The sequence below is a fragment of the Chelon labrosus genome (assembly GCF_963514085.1).
Source record: "Chelon labrosus genome assembly, chromosome: 3".
NCBI lineage: Eukaryota > Metazoa > Chordata > Actinopteri > Mugiliformes > Mugilidae > Chelon > Chelon labrosus.
In genome coordinates this window covers 25,792,237-25,819,205 of record NC_140339.1, presented here as the reverse complement: position 1 = coordinate 25,819,205, position 26,969 = coordinate 25,792,237, and the positions used below count along the sequence as shown (strand labels likewise).

The 26,969-nt window shown below is 42.5% G+C and overlaps 1 protein-coding gene across 1 annotated transcript; it reads right to left on the bottom strand.

Annotated features, from left to right (window-relative positions):
• Positions 1-26,969, bottom strand: rras2 (RAS related 2). Its single transcript, XM_084540807.1, has 6 exons — positions 26,201-26,969; positions 6,430-6,517; positions 6,158-6,260; positions 4,523-4,631; positions 2,502-2,620; positions 1-1,494 (listed from the first exon to the last, which is right to left on the bottom strand). Exons 1-6 carry the CDS (start codon positions 26,300-26,302, stop codon positions 1,407-1,409), a joined length of 609 nt encoding a protein of 202 aa, XP_084396933.1. The 5' UTR covers positions 26,303-26,969; the 3' UTR covers positions 1-1,406.

The window sequence follows — 26,969 nt, the reverse complement described above, 5'->3', positions numbered from 1 at the left end:
TGATTTTTCTTGTTTATATCACAAGATGATGGTATGAAAAACAAACTGCAGTACTTCATTTGAAAGCCTGAACAGAAGTACAGAAGAGGGAAGAGGAAGGCAGAACATTATTTTGTGTCTGTGGTGATGATTGCTCCACAGGTGGCAGGTCCGGTGAGTTCATGTCCCATTGGAAACGGGCCGTCTTACAATGTGCATCTCCATGCGTCCATCTGTCGTGGTTTTCCAATTGGCAGACCATTGGGGGGGAGGGAGGATAATACGGAATAATTCAAGGACATAAAACAAATACATTGCCACTGTGTTACTGGAATGGTGTTAACAGTTATCTAGATCATAGGCTAAATGTTTGACAGAAATGATGCATTACATAGGAATGATCTGAACTGAATTCTGAGAGCTTCTTGATTTGCAGTGATATCATTGTTTTTTTAAAAAAGCTGAATACAGAGCATACAGTTTTCAGTGTTTCAATCAGAAATCATGTTAGTTTTCAAAGCTACACAATATGTTACCAATAACGTTGTCTCTACTGCTTCTTGAAAATCTGAACAAAAAAAAGTGTTGTGTCCAATGTCGACTGAACCGCCACCTTTGAGGAAAGAATTCAAACAACTTTGCTATTTTTGGGTACTTTAAAGAGAAGAATCACTGAATCTATAAGACTTTACCAAATGAAATACAGCAGACGCTCCATATTTGGCAATCGAAATGAAAAGCAGGACCCACAGAAAGAGAAGAATCCACTGCAGAATGCCAGAAACTTCTATCATAATAGCTTTAAGGTCTGTCTAGGCATTATATTTATATACATACTTATAGAATCAATTTCATATATGTAAAACCAAACTCAACCTCACACACTGTACTGTGGTGATTTAATAGGTCATTAGAAATACACTTTGAAAATCACAACAAATGTCACATATGTACAGTAGCAGATTAGCACATGGGAGTAAAGGTGGATATGGCACAACATACACAAAGCTTCATAAGATAATCTCTCTGCTCTGGTCAGACAACTAACGAAAGTCATTAACATTCTGGATATATAGTTTTCATTCAATCTCGGTAGCAAGTACAAATGTCACTACAAGGCAAGAGAAGTCCTTCAGAGTACAAAACATTAATTTGTCAGGCTGATTTAGAAGGCAATGTTTAGTGTTGGGACTCTCTCGTGTGAATTAGATAACGGCTGAAGGTAGAGTGGTGTTAAAATTTGGCATTGTCAGTTGTCCATAGCGATGTCCTGGGGACAGCAGTTCCTGGTCAGAGTATCTCAGAAAAGGCTGTCTGAAGTCATGCACGTGGAGAAGGCAGCGGTCAGTCATCCACTGAGGATGTGATGTCAGGCAGAGTGGGTGGGGTGGTCGAGTAGCTGCATGAGTTACAGTGATAAGGCCGACTCAGACGATCACACAATGGCAGCCGCTTTTGTCTTTCTCTTTTCTTGTAGGTTCTGGCGACGGTGGACATTCCTGTTCCTGGAATTTCCTGGGAGTCGGAGGAGAGCACAGCTATCAGGACTCTGTGTGCTTTTGCGGTTTCTTTTGTTTTTATACATCTGCCGTCACGGCCCTTTGTATTCATTAATGCTAAATAGACAAATCTGTGACATTTTTTTTCACCTAACGCAGTTCAGATTTCTTGGAAACCATATTTTCGTCTTTTTGTTTTCTTTTCCTCTCTCTCCCAACGTGCTGTTCTTATATTCTGATCAATTGGAATACGACCTGATGAATAATGCAAATATCATTGACCTGTAAGAACAGCAGCTGGAGACAAAGACAGAGCAGCTTATGAACTGGATTCTGACCCTGAATGGTGCGGGAGAACCTACTGTAGCAAGGTGGTGGGATAGAGTTTAGGCTTGTCAATAAATAGAGGTAAGATGTCTCAGCTTTGCTCATGAGCCTAACAAGCAGCAATGCAAACACTGACTATAGTAGGAGGGGGTATGCTGAAAAAAGATATCTTCATTATTATTATTATTATTATTATTAAAGAGAATAGACCACAAAAATTTTCAGTCACATTTTGTAAAAGATTTCTGACAGAATTTAGCGAACACACTTTGATTATTCAGATCAGCTGATATTTTTTGAGCATTAAACTCTTGATATAGATTTTTTTTTTTAATCCAAAAGTTCCTTGTTGCTTATTCAGTCATGACAATTAACATTATTACTATTATTTACAGTGTTTTCATGCTCCTGTTGGCTAACTGACAGTAAAAGTTAAGAGAAACTGGCGACGGCATGCAGCTAAGGTCCATGCAGGACATGTAGGGCTGAGAAGCATTGTGACCATGGGAAGCAACTTGCACCTAAAGTCGTGCACAGACATTTACTTTCACAGCAACAAGTGTAACATGTAACAACCACAGCTGTACTCTGCATTGTTAACACTTATCATAAAAACTGTTACTTTTATAGCCACAGCTGTATGAGAAAGTCCCACATGAGGACAATATGTAAAAGATGGCTTTATAAATCACCTACCTGATTACTCTAACCAGCTCGTGGAAAGCCTGATCTACGTTCATTCGGATTTTGGCAGATGCCTCCATATATGTGACCTTTAACTGTCTGGCCAACTGCTGGCCTTCCTCCTGGGTTACCTGAAGAAAAAGAGGAAAAGAGAATAATGATGAGCTGAACCTTGAATGTAAACCGAGCTCGAGCATTTCCCGCACAAAAGCTTATATATAGGAAACCCTGGGATCATTGTCCGGTAGGTAGAGAATACACTGTCTAGACACTGAACTTCTCCTGACTGCGTGTATGTTCCGTATTCACAGAATACCCTTTACGACTTTTTTCATCCCTTCGTCCAAACACAGGTTTTAAATGTCTAGTTGGTTACCTAATGATCCTGGCTGGAACAAATAACAACAACCAAAATCATAAATACAACCATACACCGATCAGACACAACATTATGACCACCTTCCTAATATTGTGTAGGTCTTCCTTGTGCATCCAAAACAGTTGTGACTCATCAGAGAATGGACATGGGCCTTCTGAGGGTGTCCTGTGGTATCTGGCAACAGAATGTTGTTAGTGGGGGCCTTTGGGTCCCATGGGTTGAGGGGAGGGGCCTCTGTGGATTTGGAGTATTTGAATTTGGAGGTCAGGTCAACACCTTGTGCTGTTCTTCGTGTTTTTTGAGTTGTTACTAAACCATTTTTGTGTGTGTGCCTGCGTCAGGCTGCATCCTGCTGGGGATGGCTGCTGCCATCAAGGAGTGTCATTGCTATGGGGTGGGGGTGACTGGTCTGGTCTAGGTGGGTGGTACATGTCTAAGTAACATCCACATGAATGCCAGGTCCAAACGTTTCCCAGCAGAACATTGTATTGTCACAAGATGGTCAATGATATTTACTTCTCCTGTCAGTGGTTTTAATGTTGTGGCTGATCACTGTTTATGTACAAGGGGAAGCTGTAAAACAGCAGCACTAATGAGTGTTATCTGCACGTATATACGCAGTATGTATTAGATAACACAAACAGGCTCTCCCTCTCCTTTTCATGGCTTTTGCACAATTTTAAATACTTACGTTTACAGCAACAAAAAAAATCCAACACCGTTTCATTTTATTTCACCATTTTCTGTCCAAATGTGCCTAAAATGTCCTCTCCATTTTCCAACTCTGTGCAGTTCCTTTGTTCTTCCTTATTTAGTGCACTGTGAAAGAATATTGTCCATCCACACGAGAACTGAAGCAATTTAATTAGTTCAGTATATACAGTAGAATGCATTAGGGACACCGCTGAAATGTGCCTTCGTCCTCTTTGTGACTAAGCTGTGCATGTAATCTAGGACAAAATAATGCAAAAGTGTACCAAGTCCATAGCAACACTACATATAGCATCAAAGGATAAGAAGGGTGTAACATGCTGACCAACTCTTTAATACAATGGTTTAGTGATATTGCTGTATAAGGTTATATTATTAGCATGGGCAGATCAGTGAAAATTACTGAGCCACCATCTGGGCATTTATGTCATGTGCAGCAAATTATCCTGACAATGTATAATGTAATGTCTCTAGCATCTGGATTTTCAGGGATGAATGGAGAATATTAGGTAATAAACCAGCATAACTTTGTGCCACTCTATGCTTGAAATGCTATTAAAAGCTAATCTCTGGATAAAACCTACTGACAGAAATCAGTTATATACACCTGCAAGACTCTTGCTCACCATTAGGGGGTGATGTGGCTTCACTGGAGGAAGTGATGACTGACTGCACACCAACAGGCAGAAAATTCATCATTTCATCACACTCCCCATTTCAATCCATCCTCCCCTCCCGACACCACAGTTCTTACAGCCTCTCTTTTATTCTTTCACTCACATCCTGTTGTATCTTAGCAGCTAGCTGCAGCTGCAATGCTTCCACTTTCAAGTATGCAAATGTGAATCCTCCAAACAGCTTGATATTATCTCTTTAGATGAGCAAAGCAAAGCGCGTTTTGTCAGACAGCGAGGTTCAGATCTCTGCAGTCTGTTGGACTTACTTGTCTCTGTAGTTCCAGGTCTGCTTTGTTTCCTACAAGGATCATCGGGAATTCATCTCTGTCTTTGACTCGAAGAATTTGTCTTTGGAATTTGTATATTTCTTCGAAGCTGTAAGGCATAATACACGGCGTTATGAGGGGTTTTCTGAACAAATACAACCTTTTCTTATGTGTGGATGCATACGTCCAACTAAAAATGTGAGTGCATCAGACCACGGAGCAATATACAGCAGCTAATGACCTCCCAGCCACCCTTCAACACCCACACACGCAGAACTATCACCCCGACGTTGGGAATCTGTGGATCAGACTGAAAGGTTGAACATGTCAGGGAAGGAAAAAGTCAGAAACATAAAACGTGTTTTTATCTGAGACTCTAGTCAGTTCACGGACCCGCCTGCCATCCCACTACAATGCATGTGAATGCACATTTTGGAAAAGAGGTAGAACGCTGCCACAAACCCATGACGGCATTCCTGCCCTGGGCCCTCAGACAGCTTGGTGAGCACATAGTAAATCTGGAAAGACTCGACTAATATAAATGGAGGAAGGAAAGACTGTTTACAACATAAACACTGGGAGGGGGTTGTGGGTGGGGACAAGGGAAAGCAGCTCTGCTGGGCAGGGACGCGACGACAGGGAGGCTGGGTAGTGACCGACTACAAGGGGAAAAGTTTCAAAGGTGACTTAAGCACCAATTTACTACAAATCAAACCCTGTTTCGCTTTATTTTTTGGTATTTTGACTTTATTTGATAGAATTAGAGGAGCTACAGACAGGAGTTCAACCGTAGACATTTAAGTCACGTGGCATACGCCTTTACTATTATCTACTGATACTGGTGCCATTTCTGGGATTAAGATAACCTAAATAAGCACGAGGTATACACTGGAATACACAATGTATTTTATCTATCGGTGACTTTACCTGACTGAAGCTAGCTGCGTTCGGCCGACATTGGCATAAACGCTTGCACATCTGTTGCATTGAATACGCCGTGCAGCCGAATTAAACCAGGCGTACTGTTACAATGGTTACCACAGGTGTCAATAAGCTGAGCTCGGCTTTTGCTTTGAATTCTACCCGTGGCCTGAGACGTTTAAATTAAGTGGAAATATTCACAATATCTTGCATTTCATGTTTAAATACACACACGACCAGAGAGTCAGCAGGATTTAAGAGGCTACAGGACTGTTTGTTCCTGATAGTGTTGTTAGTGCATACATACATACATGTTGCTAGTACATACATAACTGAAATGAAAGAGAAAAAAAAAAGCTGTGCATGGTTTAAAAGCTCCAAAATATAGCCCTAAAGTGTTTCATTCATCATAAGATATCTTTGTACCAGCCCACACCGTTAGGTGTGCAGCTAAGGTACATGAGTAGGTGAATTTAAGAGAACAGGATGAGGGAGGAAGTGCTGAGAACAAAAGAAAATGACAACAAGAACAAAAGCAAAGTCAGGAAGTACAGGCAGCAACAAGTGAGAGTATGAGCGTAAACTTTCTGGTTTTAGTAGAGTCAGAGGAGAGAACAGTAAACACAGACCCGCAAACTTAGAGCAAGGCGGAGAACAAGGGAGTGTGCGGCTGTGTGTGTTTTTTCTTTGCACATGATGAAAACTGTCACTTGCCTTCCTCTGTCAGTGACTGAGAAGACGAGCAGGAAGCCCTCCCCTGTCCTCATGTATTGTTCTCTCATGGCTCCAAACTCTTCCTGTCCAGCCGTGTCGAGGACTAGATGGCAAGAACACGTGCGTTGAGGCAAACACACAAACACGCACAAAGCAACTTGCAGCAAAGTCAGTTCCCCAAGTGCAACAAAAACAGACAAATGGCCCATGTGTGTGCGTTTATGTGTGTGTATATTTACTCTGGTTGTGTTTGTTCAGCAAAGTGCACTTACTGTCGAGCCGAGCCGCCCTTTCGTCAATGACACACTGCTTGGTATAGGAGTCTTCAATAGTGGGGTCATAGTCGGTGACAAAGTAGGACTGTAAGAGAGAAAGAACAGGACAAAAGAAAATAGTCTGTAAATACTTTCTGTCAACTTAGTCTTTGTAAATGAATGAAATGCAGAAACTGTGAATTCCTGTGTTCTGAAACTGTGGCCTTCATTATAGAGCTGTGACACTGTTACAAATAACAGGGAAAGATTATTCTTTGAAGCAGGTTCACAAGAAACCAACCTACTCCGCTTTGCTGTTCTGACAGGAAATGAAGCAATGTCTGCAGTTGGACAACAAAATGGTTTTTTTGGTTGTTGTTGTTTTTCTGAGGTGTTCACCACAATCCACCATTCATTTCTTTTAAACTGTGAGAGCATCTTCCATTTCCTTTATGCACTGTGTGCAGCACGACCACCAACAGAGGATTTAAAAAACCCACCTTTTGAGTATATATATTTAGTTTAGTTTACAGAAAGACTGATCAGCCGGCACGACAACAAACAGCCGCTCGGTTCTTGTGTTTTAGGTGAAAACAGCACAGGTAGCCTCACTGACCTCTGCCTTTACTACCACACTGCAGACGGCAGGTAAACACACCGCCTGCAGACACGGCACAAAATGTGAAGTAAATATTACCTCACACAACGACTGCCGCTTAGGCCGGTTTTTATGCCAACAGCACATTTACAAGACGTTTCCTCAGTTACAACCGCCACTCACTCCTGAAGGCTTTGAATCTTCCATTCTCAGGCCAGTGTCTGGTCTCTTAGTAACCTAAACTGGAAGGGTGGGGCCGGGGGAACACGGGAAGAGGAGGAGGAGGAGGAGGAGTCATGCATTTTTTACATTTTTCCCATGTTTTGTAGTTCTCGCCCTCCTCGGGGACTAGTTAAGTGGTGACAGCTGAGGGGAGTGCTCGAGGAATGTCAAACCAACACCCTAAGACACGAGCGATCACAAGAACATAAAATCTAGACAAATCTCCCTGTCATTCTGATAAGGAGCCACGTTAAACCTCCACCGCTACCAGCCTGCGTATCCTGCACGTGGAAATGTGTGTGATGCAGGTGCTGCACTGCTTGTTTGCTGTGGTGGAGACAAAAGAAGAGCTCGCACTCCGAATACTGAATGTCACATCCTTGAGTAAAACGCTGACAGCTGATGCCGACCAATAAAGAAGCAACTGAATCACTTCCTTAATTGTGATAAGAGCCCGACTGACACATATTCATGACCTGAGTTATCAGAACCACAGGGTTAGCGGTTTGGTCTCTGGAATGTGAGTTGTCAGCTGAAATAATAACTGAACAATTAAACACTATCAAAATGAATCAGTGCAGCTCTACTATGCTGTACCTTGAGCCACACAAACCTATTTATGGAATCAGAACTGAAAAAAGTATTAATTAATCTTTACAGTATGGCAATGCACAGGAGGGTTCAATTTCTAATTAATTATATTTCTAATTTCTTGTCCCTTAAATATTCTGTGCACGTTCTTCCCACCTGCAGCTCTCTGTTGTTGCACGAGATGCAGGTAATCTCTCCCCTCACACTCCACTGTCGCTGTGCAGCATGCAAGTCTGCCGGCCTGTGTCACATCCATCCACCACTGTTCAATAATTCATCAGTATTACTGTGCATCCCAGAACGTGCTTCACTGCGCTGCCAGTGCACCTTCAGACGACGACGCAACAGAGACACAGAGACACAGACGGAGAGAGAGAGAAAGCTGCTTGTGTTTCTCGTCCCTCCCACATTCACTACCACTCTGCCAGCTGTAGCTTCAGCACATGACCTCGGCCCACAGTCAAACTCTTATTCCTATTCTGTCAAACTCGGGCAGACGCAAAGAGCACTGCACTCCTCTGGCTATTCCTCCCCGCATGCACTGGTGGCGTAGCTGCTGATTGTCTCATAGCCGTTTCCCGTGATAGATGAGACTGTTTTGCAGTGCCAGCAGCACCAGAGCCAGCACGAACAGGGCTGTAGCCCAGCCTGGCTGGGTTTCAGCTGGGCAGCAACAGAGTGATGTGCTGGGTGAGGGAGTGCAACATGACTCAGGAGGGCTACCAATAACTGTGTGACATAAACCAGTCTGAGTCATATCCAGTAATATGACCTATAAATCCTTACACCGGAGCCCATGACTTCATCAGATGTAACAGGCACCTAAAACAAAATAAATCTGCTGAAGTCGAGCAGAGCCACTCCAGGGTTTGGGGGAGCAGTGGCACCCACAAGTTGGGACTAAACATTTGACAGTTCATTAGGTACACTAGTGAAATGCATTCTCATATAACAGTCCTGCACTGAGTCTTAGCTACATGAAGGTTATAGTATTCAGCACTAGTTTAAAATAACTGAAAGAGCTGTTGATTCAACTGTGTTTCATTTTGGAGCCTGTGAGATGTAGTATAATTAAATGGTACTGACGGATGTTTCTATTATTTTGACAACCCCATTTAAGTCTTGGACTAGGCTAAATAACAGAAACACTAATGTTTCTAGTGTTTCTGTTATTTAATTCAATACAGATTAACAGCACCACAAAGCACAGCCTCCAAAATGATCACACAGTTGAATTATACATAAACTAAATATTATAACAATCATGAAGGTGGATTTAATGCAGGACCGTTACATTAGAATTAATTCATTTTCCCCAGTGTAACTAAAGTCTTTGCAAGTGTTCATCGCCCTTTTCACTACTAAACAGAATATGCCAAGTACTAAAAACAAACCAACGTTTGAACTGAATGCTTTGCAAGATAATCACACTCTTTGATAAGATATTTATAGTTTAATTGAGGAAATGTTCTTGTTTTTGAGAAGCTGAAACCAGACATTTAAAATAACTGATCGTAAAAAAATGCTTTTTGTCAGTTGACTCCGATATCTAGTAATTTCATTCAATGTTTGATACCAAAAATGGACATAACTATTAAAAATATCAGCACACATCCAACATATATTCAGCTCAAACATGTGTGACAGTCAGTGTGTTATCTGTAATACTGAATCACAGGTACATACCCGGGAGGCACGCACATTTTGAGACACGTTTCTATGAAAACATTGGACTGCTGACTTGAAGAGCGAGCCAACGCTCTGGTGAGATCAAAAACATGATTCTTAATGTCCTCTCAGAAAAAGTGCCTAACTGCAGTGCAAGCAACTGAGGCATTTACACCAGAAATGTAAATTACTATTTAAACAGAGCCTACTTGAACAACTTATATAACTACTTTGCATGGGCCTAGGAATGATGCTTCAAAAAACAAACACAAGCTCCACTTAGGCAATCATTAGGCCAGTGCTGACATGACCACCATGTGGGTGTGTGAATTAGAGAGCTGTAAAACCAGGATTATTAACATCTTTGGATTTTGCCTACACACAGCTGCAGTCAAAGTCAGGTTAAAGCTAATTTAACGATGTAGAAGGTACATAAACACTGCACAAGGCGATTGTTACAAGAACAAAAGAGCAAAATTAAACAATGAGGAGAACGACCCAAAAGCCTGCAAGACCAAGTCGCAATACAATTTAGATGTTGATGGCAAGGTGGGTCAGGCCGCACTCAGCCCTGGTCAGCTCTGCAGGAAGGAAACTCCACCTCTGGAGCAGGCAGAGGGCCTGGCCGAGCCTTCGGTTGGTGGTGATGTCACAGATGACATGTTCGCCTACCAAAGTCCAGACCCGTCACTAAGTCCCCGCCTCCAGAATTCTATACATCCCTGCCTTATATATAAACACACACTTAGCACTAAGCTTAGACCAGGGAAACATTAAAGACAAGCCTTAGCAATATAGGGCTGGCCTTTAATGTTTCCTTGGATGAGTCTCAGCTGCAGTGCAGCTTTTTGTGCTGAGCAGTTGTATGTCCAAGATGCTCGTGAGAGAACGTCAAGTTAAAAATGTGGGGCTGCAACTAATAATTATTTCTAGCTTCTGCTTGCTTAGTTCAGATCGATTGCTTAGTTTATTATCCAAAGAAAGGAAAACAAAAAGTAAACCAGAAAACCAGCAAATATAATGACTCAAGGACTTTTTTTTTTTGTATTGTTGCTGAAACCACCATGGCTTAACAAATCCTTTCAGAGAAATAAAACAACACCCCCGTAAGAATGTGTTGCAAAACACCTGAATGAAAAGACGTCGGTCGTGCATTTTAAGATGAAAAGGGTTCAGCATGATATCAAACTAGTGAGTAGGTGTATTTGTCTGCAGGAAACCATCTCACTATTTAACATACGAACCGAATACAAGAGCACAAGTTCAGGTTTCCGCTTCATTACAAGTCAAGACACTAAGCAATGGATCCTCGTTGTTACAACTGCTGGTTGCCAGCCTCAAGGAAAGCAAGAATGGGTGATATGCGTAGGCGTGTAATCAACATCATGCTTGCACTATGCACCCACTTCCTCTCCACGCAAACAGCTTTACTAACCCTAAATATAGATCCTTTTCCATCTCTGACAGTTATCCCACTTGTATGGTTAGTGCCGCCTCTTCGACTGTTAACCAATATACCGTTGTTATCTACACAGAAAACAAAACCAGTGATTCACCACCAACAAAAACTGAGATTTACATGATTAGAAAAAACAACCTTCTTTGCTACACACACACTGTAGCGACACCGACATGGGTAAATGGTGCGGCTGCCTACTAGACTGTCATAATAAGAGGAAACGCTGAGCTAAATCAAATAGTCATCAACGCGGCCGGGAGTTAATTGCCTTCTGCATATGGCCCAACGCCCGATGAAAATTCACAGACCTCGACTTAAAAATCATCAGCCGTGGTTGTTCTTTAATTAAAGAAAAATGTCGTCTGAATACCATTAAACTGTGTTATTCTAGGAAAAATCCTGTCAGCATCGGCAGATTTATAATATTCCCCTACCTCCTCACTTCTCGCACCAACACCTCGGAGCCTACTGCAAAAATTTCCACCGCTAAAACTGATACATGCTGTACATTTGGAGTATCACACACGTAACAAGCAGTTTCACTATTTTATGCCTCTGAGCACACATTTCAGCACCAGCATCTTCAGCTGCAAGGTGGCTGACTTCTCAACAACCCCTGAAATGCCACTCAAACTCACTTGTTTTCCACACACACACGTGAAAAAAAAATTAGAAAGTAGCTCTGGATGGAGAACCTGGAGCTGAGCCTGAATTCACGCATTTTCCAAAATGAGCTGAAGGTGGTGGTGCATGCACATTCTCAGGTCCGATGCTATTGTCTACTTTTTCATATTGCAGGACACGTGCCAAATATATTAAAGATGGCTGGCCCAGAAAAGGCAGCGATAAGGTCAGGATAAGCTATTATTCTCTCAAACTGAGTGGTTCAGCTTACTTCACCACACTGGAACTCTTAGTTCTGCTGAGAGAGCAGATACAAAGTGCTACGTAGACCGAGACATCACGACCAAGTCACGGGACAGGAGGGTCCATCACACAAAGGGGGTGGTGGTGGCCTTCAGGTTACAGGTGAAACATGCCGTTTGTAAGACTTCTTGTTCAGTGGACAAGAGCCAAGTGTAGCAATTTCAATTAAGGACACAAACTCCGTGCCAGACAGACTGGAGCCTGCCAAGTCGCACCCTAAGCTAGACGGCAACAGAACGTGACAGATCTGTTTGTGATAGCACATCACAAACGGATAAAATGTACATTCTTAGAAATGCACTGAAATGCTTAATAGAATAAATATTCAAGGAAATCTTTCAAAGGTTAATTGATATTCATACAGTTTCAAATTAGTTACTCGCATGACATCTCAGTCAAACCTAAATCTACTGTAATCTGTGTCTACTCTAGCTTGATTTCCTAAGCTCTATATATCAAAACAGCGTAGCACGTGGCAGTGATCTAAGAAAAGAGAAATCTGGTCTGTGCAACACTTCCTGTTCCTAAACCCACACCAGTTTAACCTTTGTTGGACCTCTGGGGCTGGACTATGAGCAGCTGTCTATAATCAAATAGACACCATCAGGGTTTAATGTCAAACACATGGAAGTGAAGCCCAATTCCTTTGCATCTTTGCGCTGCCTTTCCAGCATTATCGCCTTTCTTCTCGTGCTTCACAGAGTTCCACACAGTGAGTTGATCAGTGTGTTATCTGTAATACAGGTGCAGTGTTTTGTACCTAAAAGCACTTAAAGTAAAAAATAGGAGAAATAATAAGACAGATTTAAGGGTTTGAGGGGGAGAGAGGCCGTAGGCTGCATGGAGAGGGAGAGCAAAAGAAAAAGAGGGGGAGGGAAAGGCCTTAACTTCCTGTGGAAACACCCACTTTTCCCATGAGCTCATGCAAACCAAAAAGGTCACTTATTCAATACCTAATACACATGGAGAGAAAGAAAGCACACAATGCGTCCACTGCCTTGAAGTGCCACTGGGGAGCATTCTGTTGGAGCTGGGAAAGCTTTAAGACAGTGCGCACTGCTACAGAGAACTGCTTGAGAATGAAAAGATTTTATTTCTATACCTCTACCGTGAAGCTGAACATTCAATGTTTACAGTTAGAGAATGCTGTCTGTGTACACCACCAAACTTTGGCTTGATGCCGAATTAAATGAAGCCATGCACATCACTCCTGCAAGCCCTCTTCCTCCTAATGCGCAACAGATCAATAGCCTTTTTCTTTAATCACTGGCTTGTCCTTAAATGCCAGCAGAGCAGTGAAACTCTGCCCGACCAGGCAAACCCTTGGCGTAACGCTCACATCCATTCAGTACTATGACCTTACTGTAAAGTGAGATCCTGCCACTCTGAAGGCAAAGGATAATTCTATTTTTAATAAGCAGCATAAATGACGGCCAGCTATAAGAACATGTGGTCAAAGATGTTGTCATCTAATGAGATTACATGCATTCTATTACCTTGGAAACTAATGACCTCTTGGTCACTAGTGGACATTCGGTGCTCTGGTTGTCAACGTAACCATGTTGTACAGTACACATTATATCACAGGAAGATTAAAGCAAGGATAAAAACATTGTTTTTGTATGAACAGAGCTAGCCTATGCTTCAACAGTGGCAAGCTTTTATTATAGGTCACAAGTAGGCCTAGTACAGTTTTTGAGATCAGACTTGTACGTTACGGATCACAAAGGACTAGCTCTACTTGCCCTCATCGGCGTGGTGAATCTGGTGGTGGGAACCAAAGTTGTGGACCGTGTTTCCTTGCTGTTAACATTTGGGGAACTCTGTGTTTGCGTTTCATGTCAGTGAACTGTATCATTTGCTCCCGATGGTCGTCACCTCAAACACGTTGCCTCAAAGTTGAGATTACTTCAACTTGGTACCCGCGCACTTTGTGTCACCAAGGGTTGTTCTTCATCTTCCATAACAACAACTCGTGAATTTCATTAAAATTCCATGGTCTCATGTTTCCACATCTCCCCCTTTACGGTGATTATTTACAATACTGGCTCTTAATTGCTGAGATCATACAAGCAATGAATACAATAGGACTCCAATGGTCAGATGATTAAACAAACTGAGAGGAAATAACAAATTCAGACTGCTGTTTGAAAGCGACAGCAACAACTAATTTGTCCAAAAAATGTTAAAGTTGGAACTAACATACTAATACATGCACCCAGAAGCCACAATGGTGGCCGCATCATACACAACAAAGATAACCAGCAAATCCTCTCTTTTAAGAAGCTAGAATAAGACAGGCTTGACATTTTTGCTTGAAAAATGACTTAGATGATTAATAAATGTCAACAATCTACTTGACTGACTAATCGTTTTAGCTTGTTAATGTCACCATAAATTAACATTTTGCAGAACTCCTCCTGGGTTTGACCTACTACACTTCCAACAGCTTTACATGCACGCAGTTTCTGGTGTATTCCTCATTTATTTACGCCTATTTCATGTTCACTGCTTGGGCTGCTTGCCCAACTAGATGTCTACCTTTAGACAAATAGCCACTTTAACTGATCCTTGTGGTTGAGCCGTTAAAGTAAAATGTCGTTTTAGTAAAAAATCTTTTGGGACATATTCTTTAACCTTGCCATTAATCAAGCTGCAATGAGTGGTATTTGGCTTTGTTACAACTATACTAGTGAATTATGATGAAAACAAGGACAGTATGCTGATGAATGGCACAGCTCGCGCTCAGGGCTGTAGAGTTGGGGATAGCACTCATGCAGAGAATAAAGCACAGGATAAATGTCCCCACCAAGTAGGCCAGCTCCTGCTCCAGTCAACCCCCTGCTCTCCTCTAACCTCTCTGGCATTAAGACTTCAATCACCCCCCTAAATATCAATGCGTGCTGGACTCCGAACGCTTTTGAACCCGCTCAAAGGCACAGAATCAAAGAGGTGCCATTTAAATGCCTTTTTCCACCAGATCACTGGGCTCAAAGCTGCCTATTTGCTTTATAGTGGTCACACTACAGACTGTACCCTGATCTCAACTTCATACGTACATTTTGTTGAATTATAAGTGAAGACCTGCGTAAATACTTTAGAATCTCACAAACTGATTAAACAGAACAAAACGGAGACGGTCTAGCCGATCATGTGGCATCACTAATGATGCCCTTCGCTGCGTTATGCCCGCCTGGTGTGCAGACATTGATGGGTTATTGATGCAGTTTCCTCCGTGTCTCTTTGTTGTTTTGCTGGAAGGAACGGAAAATTAAGACTTATACGGAAAAGAGTCACTCTCTTAAAAAGACATCGTGAGTTCCCCTGACTGCCTTTTGCTCTGGTGAATCTTCATCAATGCCTTCTTTTGTGGAGGTGGGAAAATAGGACCATGTGATGCCGTTTCAAAATGCACAAAACTGAGTGGAATCGATGCAGTTATATGAGGGTAGAAGGAAGAAAGGTGCTGACAGAACTGGAAGTAATGTAGATGTGGACTTCATATAGTTAGGGGATTATAATATAAACCAGATACAGTACTATACAAAGAGCTGACCCAGAAAGCACATTGATATGCTAATGTATAACACATACCTTGTGTGTTATGCTGCGATACACTGAGACTCCCGAGCCTTGCTGTAGCCCATCGTGTCACACATACGCATATGTTTTTGGTTCACACTGGGCTTTATTCAATTCTTCAATCCTTCAGTTGTCTTTGTGTCGAAGTAGCGTAGCACACACTCTCATCAACAAAGCTGTACTGTGACGACTCAGGACACCAGTACTGCAGTAGGACAGAGAAACTACTGTGTGTCTTTCAAGAACCCAAACAAAGTCATTCAACAGAGTGTGGCGCACAGTCTATGGTTTTCAGGGAAACCATATGACTGATCTCCCCTGAAAATAAAGAGCAGCCAGTGAATCCACAGAGTTTGCTCACCGATTAAGAGCCCAATTGTTTCTAACTAAACACAATGGCCCGTAACTGACAAATTACAACACAACAAACGTTTCCAACTACGGCCTGCTTTAAAATGATCATTTCTCTTCCAGAAACACTGTACAGAAACACTGTACAGCTTGCGCAGGAATGAATTCATCTTCTCCCTTTCTCTCCTCCAGTACCAGTGCTGAGTGTGTATTTCTGCACTGGCGTACTCTGCTGCAGACTATAATTCTTCTTAGCATGGGGTGATATGTCAAAGGAAATGGGGCCACTCACTGGCATCATGTCAGACACAGCAGTATTACTGCTGTGTGCTTTTAAGCCGGCAGTCCCGCAACACAGGCAGCAGAAATGTTATTACTTTAGCAGGCAGCTTCTCATAAATAAGTCCTAATGGACACCATCTTCTCCCCCTGATGGTTCCTCCCTGCCTATCTTGTCACCATCACCACCAGGTCGTAATCAATGATCATACATGTCATGATAAGAACTGTATTAGTAAGAGGGCAGATATCCTGAGAACAAAATGCCAGGTGGCGTAAACAACAAATAATATAGAAAACAGTTGCATATTCCCAGGTTGGCACATAATCTATTCATTTGACACCAACGGTTAAAAAGCATAATTTTGCTGGGTCGCTTTGTGGTGACATGAAAAAAAAAACCACCAAAAGAATATCCTTTAAGGGAAGGATGTTGGTAACTCCTCAGAGATCAGAGACAGCAGAGTACAATCTGTGCCAAGGTGCAGTGAAGCTGTTCTGGAGGTTTGTTGGTGGCCTAGCACATTCAGAGTCACACCTCATAACTTCAAATTCAGCAACTATTACTGCCATCATTTTGTTTACAAGGGAAATATCTTTTGTGCATGCCAGGGCCTGGGCTCCACGTGCATTGATTAACATATACAGGGGCCTGGCTGTGAATGTTTTGGATAGGCATACCAAACAGTCTTTAGGCAGCTGTTGACTTGGTGTTCACTGGCGTGTGCCAATTTAAAATTCTACATTGGGTTAGCTGACACCAACTGGAGCTGTGGACAGAGTCTCATACAGTTGCTCTGTGCGTTAGATCTGTGTCACCCAACAGCTGCGTCACTGACTCAGTCAAACTCAAATACCCCGTAGTGTATCTACACATGCACCTGATGCTTACAGACCACTCTTCCTGGTCGTGATCTGGTATTCTATCAATGGGAGAGACACTCAGAAGCTCATTTGTTGGGGACATAAGCCAAACTTGGCCATTGTCCTCAGCACATTTGGACAGTGAGTAGTGCTATAATGTCACCTGTTGAGGGGCTGTCTCATTCCATGCCTCACCTCCCCCTGATGGACAGCAGGTGCCCCACAGGCTTCTGGACACTGTCTGCACGAGACGTGCCAAATGTCCACCAGCTGCCTGGCAGGCAATTCAGGGCCCGGCATCAGCAACAAACACAGACATATAAAAACAACATTCATAGTGCTCTGTTGGTAAAGATGCATGAAGAATATCTCCTTGTCAGAAGGCAAAGGTCTTGATAACAGTAAATCAACAACAGATATTATATATATAACCCACAAACTCAACAGTATGTTTTGTAAATATACACATATTAAAAAAAAAAGGTGTACAAACATTTCGAATGCTAGATATTAGAAGATGGTGGGAGTGGGTTGCTAAAATAAGCAGCCAACATGTCAGACTCCCATAGAAAGAGCTGTTGTTATATGACTCTGAGATGCGAGACCCGATACTGTGACCAGTTATTCTGAAACAGACAGAAGTGTGAATACGAAACAATAGCCAAAAACAACACGGAGGAACCCGCTGCCCTCGCTGTCTGTCTGACTATGTGAGAGGCAGTGACCAGAAAACAACCAGGGTATATCGCAGGTGCGTACTATTTTTTTTTTTTAGATCATTTCGTTTGCCCCAGTCACATGGAAATGCAACACGTTGAAAATGCACATAATCATTCATTAGTGGCTTTGTGCAAAATTTTGTTTTGAACAACAAATGGATTCAATTGACCCTTTGTTGGCCTTTTGATATGTCTGCTGACCACCAACCAGAAGGTTCCCACTCTTTGTCACTTCGACAACTTCCCATCTTACTGTTACTGCTAGGCTGGATAAACAACAGCCATGCCCATAGAAAAATACTGAGAACTCGCAATAATAGAATCTAGAGATAGCGTGGCGGCAAGGCAGACCAGCGCTGGCAGACACTGTAAAAACAAGTCTTTAAACCACTTTTCAGTTTACATTTGGTTATTTCCTCCTACCTTCCAACTGTAAGCTTTTCACATTTCTGAAAAATCGCAGTTACGAGTTTCAGTGCTAACAAGGTCTACGACTTTTCAATGTTTTTCTACGGTTTTTATTGTTGGTTTTAGATTTTTGTTATATTTTATGTATGGTGTCGAGTGCCTGTACATTGCTGCTGCAACGGTGAAATTTCACAGTTTGGGATTAATAAAGCATCTATCTATCTATCTATCTATCTATCTAATGGACCTCGCATTGTGATTATTTGTCTTACCTAGAAACAGTAACATAGGAAGTCGGGAAGCCCTCTGGTTAGTGGTCAACAGACCAATCAGGAAGTCAACAGAGGGTCCAAATAACCTCAAAAGATATGTAACATTTAAACACACGTGCATATGTATTGACACGTGACTAAACGAGAAGGTTGTTTGGAGAAAACAGCAAAATACTCATTCATTTTCTTCAATTAACATAAACACAGTGTTCATTTTTGTAGATCAAATAATCTTTTCATTGGTAAAATAAACTTAAAGAAGAGTATCAATATTCAATGTCTTTATGATCTTCACTCACAAAAAAACTAATTACTACCACATATATGCTGCACAACAGCATGCATCCTGGAAAAAAAATAAAGTTTCAATTAAATAATGAATAAATAATGAATTCATAAATGTATGAATGCTAATGCCTACAATAGCTACAAGTGCCAGGAGGCCGGTTAAATAAAAATGATATATTGAATACAGAAACACAATTGTAGAGGACAAACATCCACTCACAAAAGCTTTTTGTTGGCATAAAGGTGCCTGCAGGTTTTCTTCAGTCAAACCCACCAGTGTTTTCTATGCAAACAACATAAATGTACATAAAGGAAATGTGGCTTTAAGGTGAAATCTGAGACAGCAGCAGAAAGCGCCTCCTGTCACAGCCTGCTTTGTGGCAAAGATCACTTAAAAACAAGCCCATGGGGGTGGACACAACTGACAACTTTGACTGGTTTCAAAATCAAATCACTCGGGCGCATTGCTGTTTGTACATGTTTCCATCCTACTGAGGCACACTTATCAAAAACACCTTCAAAATAAGCTCTTACAGCACGGGCTGCAGGACCGGCCTAGAGATCCTGACAACACAATGAGTTTTGTCATTTGAGTACATGCATTAGTTTTCGTTCATTAGAAGAACTGTAGTTGCCAAATGCCAAAATGCCATCATGAAGCCTTAAAATAAAACGAATTCTGTTTAAGTTTGGAAGCTTATCAGATCATCACAAAAATAAACAATATCATAAATATGACTGGCATGACATTCAAGGTCACTTTTCAGAACTTTAAACATTGTACTTTTTGTACACGGTGCCATCTTAGAAGTACAAGTATACACGCTGTTAATCTTTCTTTTCTTTATCCGCCACTGCAGATGCCCCATCAGACTTTAGGATCTGTATAATCGTGCCATGTGTCATTCGACATGACCGCCACTTATTCGATTTAGTCACCGCTTCCTGTTATCTTGATCAGTCAAGATGAGTTCTGCCTTAGTAGGAATTTACTAAGGAGTTTATCATATTTACTGAGTATTTCTCACTGTATCACCGCTCTTTTTTCTCATGGAAGATTCTGCATGAACCAAAAAGTAAGTGAACAAATACTTTGTTCACTTTTAACATTACGGTAGTAGTGGGAATATATACAGGTTTCAAATAATTATATGGCTTTATAACGCACTAAGAGACAACACATATATACCTTCTGCATCCACTGTGCACACAGTTTGTTCTTGTTCTTTTATTGACGAGAGACAGACGGTCAAAAATGATTTCAAATCTGGAGGTCTGCTAGGGAACATTCTGGATCACACCTTTGCCTCAAGATAACTCTACTTCACAGAAGAAGATGTAAAAAACAGATAAATAGGAACTGGCTCATAGAGCATCTGATCACTGACACCAAACAACTTGCAGTTTTTTTTCTGTCTCATCACACTAAGATGACATACCCATTTGATATACGCCTTACAGCAATAGTTTACCCTCGGTGCTACAGTAACGGTTTTCTCACCGATTCATTTCATTACTGTTCCATTCAAGGCAACAAATGAGTCAGGTTGTGACTGGATGAATGCTGACTATTACTTGCATTTCTCTTGAATTACCGAGGGCATTATATGTTCAACCCCCGAGATAAAGTTCTTCTTTCACTGAACAAGGAAACGACTGTGTAAACAGTGATTTGACGTAGAACTCATCTCTAACAAACGCATATGACAGCCAATATAGAAGAAGCATGCAAAACGAGGAAGCACGCTGACAGAGGAAGGTGAGCGACGTTGTCCATTGTTCAGGTGATGGAACAATGGACACCGCTCGTTGCAAATTATGCGCGTGTGTAACTGTGTGCGTGGACAAACGTGTCCACACGAACCCAAGCCAGCTTCAGCTTCAGCGTCAGTGTGTGTAAACAGGTAAAGGCCACTGAAAGTCACACAGGGACCAGACGTGACAGAGTAGTGAACTATGGAATTGTGTACATCTGCGCTAATTAACGGTGGATCTTCAGTTCTATCATAATGACTACAAAACACTTGTAAAAAGTATGCAATCAGAACAGATTTAACCACAAATATGTAGAATATTCCAGCTGTAATAAGGCTGATTTGCCACTGCTGATTAAGAGTGAGCTTCCTCCCTGGATAGTCATTAGATTGTTATTAGCTTGGAGCGAAGGGAGCGACCTGCTCGTCTCTTGAGAGTTCCCAGATGGGTGGGAGTGTCTTTGCGGATCCTAAACTCCCTTTTGCATGAACATTCCAATGGTGTGTTTCAAGGCATTCTGCCAGACTTAAGTAAATTACCTCAGCAACAGGATTCTGTTGCAATATTCATCGCAGCCAGGGCCGCCGCTGCTTCACGCCCTGCCACCATCGATAAACTCTGCAGGTACTCCTCACGTCCAGCAGCCAACGACACATAACATGTAACAAGCTGCAGTGCATTAACCGCTCTGATGTCAGCCTCTGGTTGAACTTCTCACAGTGCTTAACTGTACGAATGAATAAATAAACTATGTGTTGCTATAAACTACCAACCTTCACACACTTGAAAGCTCATCACAGTTGAAGATAAATAAGCATGTGTAGAGTTATGTACGCTCTACCACCACAAGGCCTGCTGACTGCTTCACACCTGACTGGTCACACGAAACTGTTTTTAGAAACACACGTATGACAGGTTATATCTGGTTAGAGTTTGACCGCGGTCAGACATGCGAAGAAGACATGCCTTGTATATTTACATGGTGACAAAGAGCAAAATGTACATACAAAATATTAAGGTCAGCTGTTGATTTAATTTCTAAAAAAAAAAAAGAAGAAAAAAAAAGCAGAGTTACACAGGGAAACAGGATAATGTTGCATTTGCGGTCGATATTGACTGGTCAATGCAGGTTATCTGAGCCTTGTCATTGAGTATGAGGGACAAACAATTCTATATATATAGCAACGGGGTACTGTAAATAGACTATAGATTTATTAAACAGTTTTACGAGCCTAAAATCTGGACCACTCAAACCTAAAAACAAATCCTGTAGAAGTGCAAATCTACAGGTGGCACTTGGATCAAATATCTCACAAAGGATTTGTGGACTGCAACCACTATAGCACCACAGGAGTTAAATGTGAGAGAGAGAGGGAGGATAAGGCACAAAATCTGCGTTTTTGTGTGTCTGTGCTTCGTGCATGCAAGTTAAATATCCCTGCTAAATTCTTACCGGAGCACACTAACATGAAACAGGTACGGATGTGAGAGTAGAACTGAACACAAGAGTGATAACTCTCCAGTACTCCAAGAAGGAGAATTTTCTGTTTCAGGAAGGGTGACCATATACAAAATCTGTGGCTCAATGGGAATTGTGTCCTGGAACATCTGAACAGGATAATTAAAAAAGTTAACAAAAAAAAAAAAAAGTCTGTCGTAAAAACCACTGCAGGGCTTCTTTGCTCTCATTGCAGCTCTGCTCTGTGAGAAATCAACAGGTGACCTTTCTGTAGAGCTAAACAAACAGTGTACTCTCATCACCTCTACCCACAGGTACACACACACTGTCACACCCTCCACTAAGCAGAAGTTTACTTTCATGTGGTTCAGTCTTACTTTACAAATGAAAGACATTACAGCTTCTTTAAAAGAGACCAAGAAACATCAATGAGAATAGAAATGTATTTATTTGTACTCATCAGTAAGGCATGTGACATATCACTGAGCGTCAGAGAATGAAGTGGGCCTATTCCGTGCGCACCGATACATACAACAAAATCCCAAACATTCGTAGAAGCATTGCTGCAAACATGCTGCCTGACTACCTGTGGCCGTTTCTGACAAATCCACATGAAACGCCCACCTCTACATTTTACTCAAACGCTACCATTGCCAAACCCTGCCTCCACACGCCCAAGGAGGGTTGGCCTCACGGTCCACGTTTATTCTTCTAACCTGCTACTTTTGGCAGCGTTTCTGCTCACTGACCTCATACCTAAACAGTCAAAGCCACGCTAGAAAATATGTGAGATATGCGTAAAAGTGGGCGTACATGAGAGAAAGTGAGAGAGACGGAGATAGAGAGGGAGGGAGAGAGAGATCACTGGTGTGCTTTGGTTGTAAATCCAACTGAGGACTCAGAAGATCCTCAACTAATCTGTCAGGACTTGATCAGTCAGGATGGTTCGCTCTCGTGCATGAATCTGCGCCGCCGAGGGCAATCACCGCACTAATATTAGCAAGCATGTGAGCAAGCAACGCCATGCTTTTCAGCCAGCAATCCCACCACCACCACCACCCCCATCCCAACATCTCATCTCAGAGCATACCGACAACTCCTTCGGTTACACTGAGAAAATGAATCAGTTTTTTTAGACGCAGTTATTATCATTATTATTATTTCTTGGACAAAACACAAACTTACAGTCACACACTCACACACACACCACCCGACATGCAGGCTTCGTACAGCCAAAGTGAGTCATGTTTTCCCCTACTTGGGATGCTTCCTCCCTCACAGACGTCACATTAAACAACACACTGTGTTCTACAACATTTGTCAGATGACTCAATGTTATGTCATCCCAGCGCTATTTCAACTTGAGTCAACTGCTTGGCATCGGAGTGGACTTCAGCGACCTGCCACTCCGTTATTGCTGGCAACATAAATCTTTTGTCTTCTGACACCTGAAAAACGTCTGCCTTTTTGACTCAGACACACTGAGACGAGGACTGGGCACAAATGAAATGTGCCTACGGAATTGAGGATTGACATAAGGCAGTTCTCAGTCGTGTTGGTATATTTGGTCACATATTTCCCGATTCACGTCAAGGCTTTGTTTTTGCCCCGTTATCAAAACTCAGATATAATATCGGCTTCAGTATTTGAAAAAAAACAACAACACTGAAATGGCCTTCTTAAAATGGGAACCGTAGTATGACAACAGGCAACAGTCACACTAACACACTCACAATCACATGCCAGTAGTCACAAAATTAATAAAAGGTGATGCCGCAAAAAGGCTCATTCATAATTTCACATGTTCAGTCGGGGTAATACGACCTCAAATGGCTTAACTTTTTATTTAAAATACATACTACACACCTACACGATGACAGGATATGAAATGATGATTAATTGTCCAATCACTGGCTTTGCAAACAACAATAAATAACATTTCTTGCTATAATGTTAAACTGTCTTCGGAAGAAATACAACAAAATAGAGTTGTTACACTAAAAAAAAAGTACTGTAAGAGAGTTTCCTGGTTAGCAATAGCCGCTAACCAGGAAACTAACCAGAGAAAGGTGTTTCAGCTGTGGAGACACACTTCTTGTCACACTGTTTTATTTAGATACGTGTTTACATGAGGGCTGGCCTACATCTTAAATGTGTTATAATAGCAATACTTTCATGAAGTTCATTATATTTTTGGCTAAACACAACCTAACACTGTGTCAAGAATATCACTAGCGCACACGCATAGTTCCAGTGATTCAGGAAGCAGGTCATGTTTTTCCATGCAAAGCTAGGAGGTCCTAAGAGCAGCAGTAGAGGGACTTCCTTTGCCATAGGGCCAAATTCCACATGGTCCATGACCATTAACCCACCCAGGCTGACTCAGACCCCCCGCACCCCCAACCTAACAACCTCCAAACACTCGGCATACTTTTGGGGAAAGCCTCGACTTCACAACCAGCTGTTAGGTCTTTTCCCCCTTGGCAGGAGACTTCTAGAGATTTCTGAAGCCGGCTCTCCTCCTCCTGATAACAGCATCTGAACCTTTCTCACTTTCATGGCACCAGATATGCTGGGCGGCGGTGAGAAAAAAAACACGAGAGGAAATTAACTGCGGGCGTTGCTGAATACAAAATGTACACGGCAAGAGCCCAGCTCAGTGCTGAAAGCAGTAACAGTATACACTGACACTGTCCAAACTGAATCTATAGCATGAGAACAATGTTTGATAAAGCAGTCAGCTAAAATAATGCGCTTCAGGCAATTCAAGAATTAGCTCTTGAATGAGTTGGTCAATGCTATGGTTGTCAATTATCCTGGCAGGAGACTTCTACAGACAACTTAGTGGAAGCTTTATTGCTCGATCTCTGTTAGCATGTAAATCCATCTCAGTGCATCGATAAAACAATCTCTGCAAACCGGTCTGTTGTGCTACATAAAGATACGATCTTTTACATATTTAAGCAACTACGTGTGGTGACTTCACACTCCAAATGAGAAAACCTTATATGAAATATCTGAGTTGTGTGTTTCGCATTCACATTTAATTGCGGCCTCACTTCAGGTCACTTATGGCAAAAAAAAATAAAAAATATGTGCCACAGCTATCTGATCCCTCTTTCCTTGGTATGCGGTTAATGAGCTTTTTGAACCCTCATTAGACACGACTCTCCCCCGACTCGACACGCTCGCGAGCCTTTCACCCCCACTCTGAAAGCGTGTGTCAGCCCCACTATTGTCCGACAGTGTGGAGACATGCAGCTGCCTGCAGTCTGGTCTCCTGGAAAGCCAGCATCGCTAACACACGGACACGAGACGTGGGGAGGGGACACGCAAGGCAAAGGGCAAAGTTTGTCATCTCTTTCATACGGTGTGTGTTCGTGTGTGTGTGTGGGCTTTTACAGAAAGGGGTCCTAAACGATGAAAGCCTGGAAGGTCAGAGGGAGGCAGGCTGTGTCTGCAGTGTGCTGGAATGCAACCAGGCATAGAGGGAGGGAAACTGTTCACCTTTTTTTTTGTTCTCCGATGTGACACCAAATGAGTTTTCCTGTATAGGCTGCAACAAAACTGATGGAAGTTATATTGTTTGCCTGCGGTTGCTGGGAGTTCTTGGAATGGGGTTAAACAGCAGCTTGTCTTGGGGAAATCTGAACACAAACGTTAATCATCTTTTCAATGGACATTTTGTGCTGCTGCTGCTGCTGCTGCTGCTTATTCTAGTCACTCAGTCCTAACGGATTTTCTCTGGCTGGTGCACATATTTCCATAGAGTTTGATAGCACTCACATTAAAAAGTGTGTTTCCTCTGAGGTGGTTTAATGTTATTCTAAGAGAGTAATGTGATGCAACTGTACTCTCTCTTTCTCTTTCTCTCTCTCTCTCTTCTGTAGCGTTCACATTCTCACTTTAGTTGCCTGGCTCGGTAGGCCACAGCAGTCTTAGAGTTGTAACGACTTAGCGTGAACTCTAAATCCGCCACCTTACTTTGCAGACTTTGTAAAAGAGGACAACTCAAGAGCTCCGCAGACCCACTTTCCTTTCTCTTCTGACTAGCGGCTATGAACTGCAAAGTGGAAGTGGTCCTCTCGGAAATCGTCGCGTTAAAGTGACAGCAGTCTTCCTTCGTTTAATTCCCCCCACCTCGTCCTAAAACCTCCCTCGGTGAATAGTTGCAGGCCTCTGCAAAGTAATGAAGAAATCAGACCCCGGTATATTTACGGGGTTCCCATGTCTGGCCTCCCCCGTCCTTTTTTTTTTTTTTTTTTTTTTTTTTTTCTTTGGCCGTGCTTTCAGATAAGCAAATCAAAGCAAGGCTAAATTCAAGGGAGGCTTTCTACCGCTACTGACCTGAATAAACTGGATGGTCAGGGCTGATTTCCCGACACCGCCGCCTCCGACCACGACCAGCCGATACTTCTCCTGCACCGAGCCGTCCTTCCAGCCAGCCATCGAGGACACTTCGCTGCGCTCGCCGCCGCCGCCGCCGCTGCCGAAACACCAGTGAGAGCAGCAAACACCCACTTTTCCTCTGTAAACTGAAGAAGAGGCCCTGCAGCGGAGGCACCGGAACGCAGAGAGAAGAGGGAGCTCGGATATGTGCCGAAATGACTCGTATGCGTAGTCCGTTTTGCGCACGGGTAGAGATAGAGGAGGATCCCGGTGCTACGGCCGCCTGTCCATATACGCCTGACCGTGTTTGAGGCTCGACAACACTGCGCTGTTCGAGATGTGGATCCGATAGTAGGAGTGATCAGCCAGGCCAGTACTAATGTCTGGCGCTAGGGGCCCTTCTACAGGCTGTTTGTGACTGCCTCAACACTCCCCTGCGCACCCACACACACACACACACACACACACACACACACACACAACCCTAACCTACCCTCCAGCCCTGTCCTGAGACTAATGTCATGCACCCCTGCAGTCACATTCCTGTCCTCAGACTCAGTCTGTAATCTCTACACACTGTAATTACAGCCAGTCATGTAGTGATAATAAACGTGTTCTGCAGTCTTCATCACAAATGCAAAGTCCTCCTCCTAAAGTTAGTTTTTCTTTCCTACTCTGTCTAAAAATCATTGCAATCTAGAGCTCCATGGATAAGCACACATTGCTA

Bases quoted from the DNA above. Each gene is read 5' to 3' on its own strand.
- rras2 (XM_084540807.1), bottom strand. From the start codon at position 26,302: ATGGCTGGCTGGAAGGACGGCTCGGTGCAGGAGAAGTATCGGCTGGTC. The intron at 2,621-4,522 runs GTAAGTCCAACA...CTTTTTCTTCAG, and splicing joins ACCTGGAACTACAGAGACAA to GTAACCCAGGAGGAAGGCCA. The intron at 1,495-2,501 runs GTAGGTGATTTA...TCCGACTCCCAG, and splicing joins GAGCTGGTTAGAGTAATCAG to GAAATTCCAGGAACAGGAAT.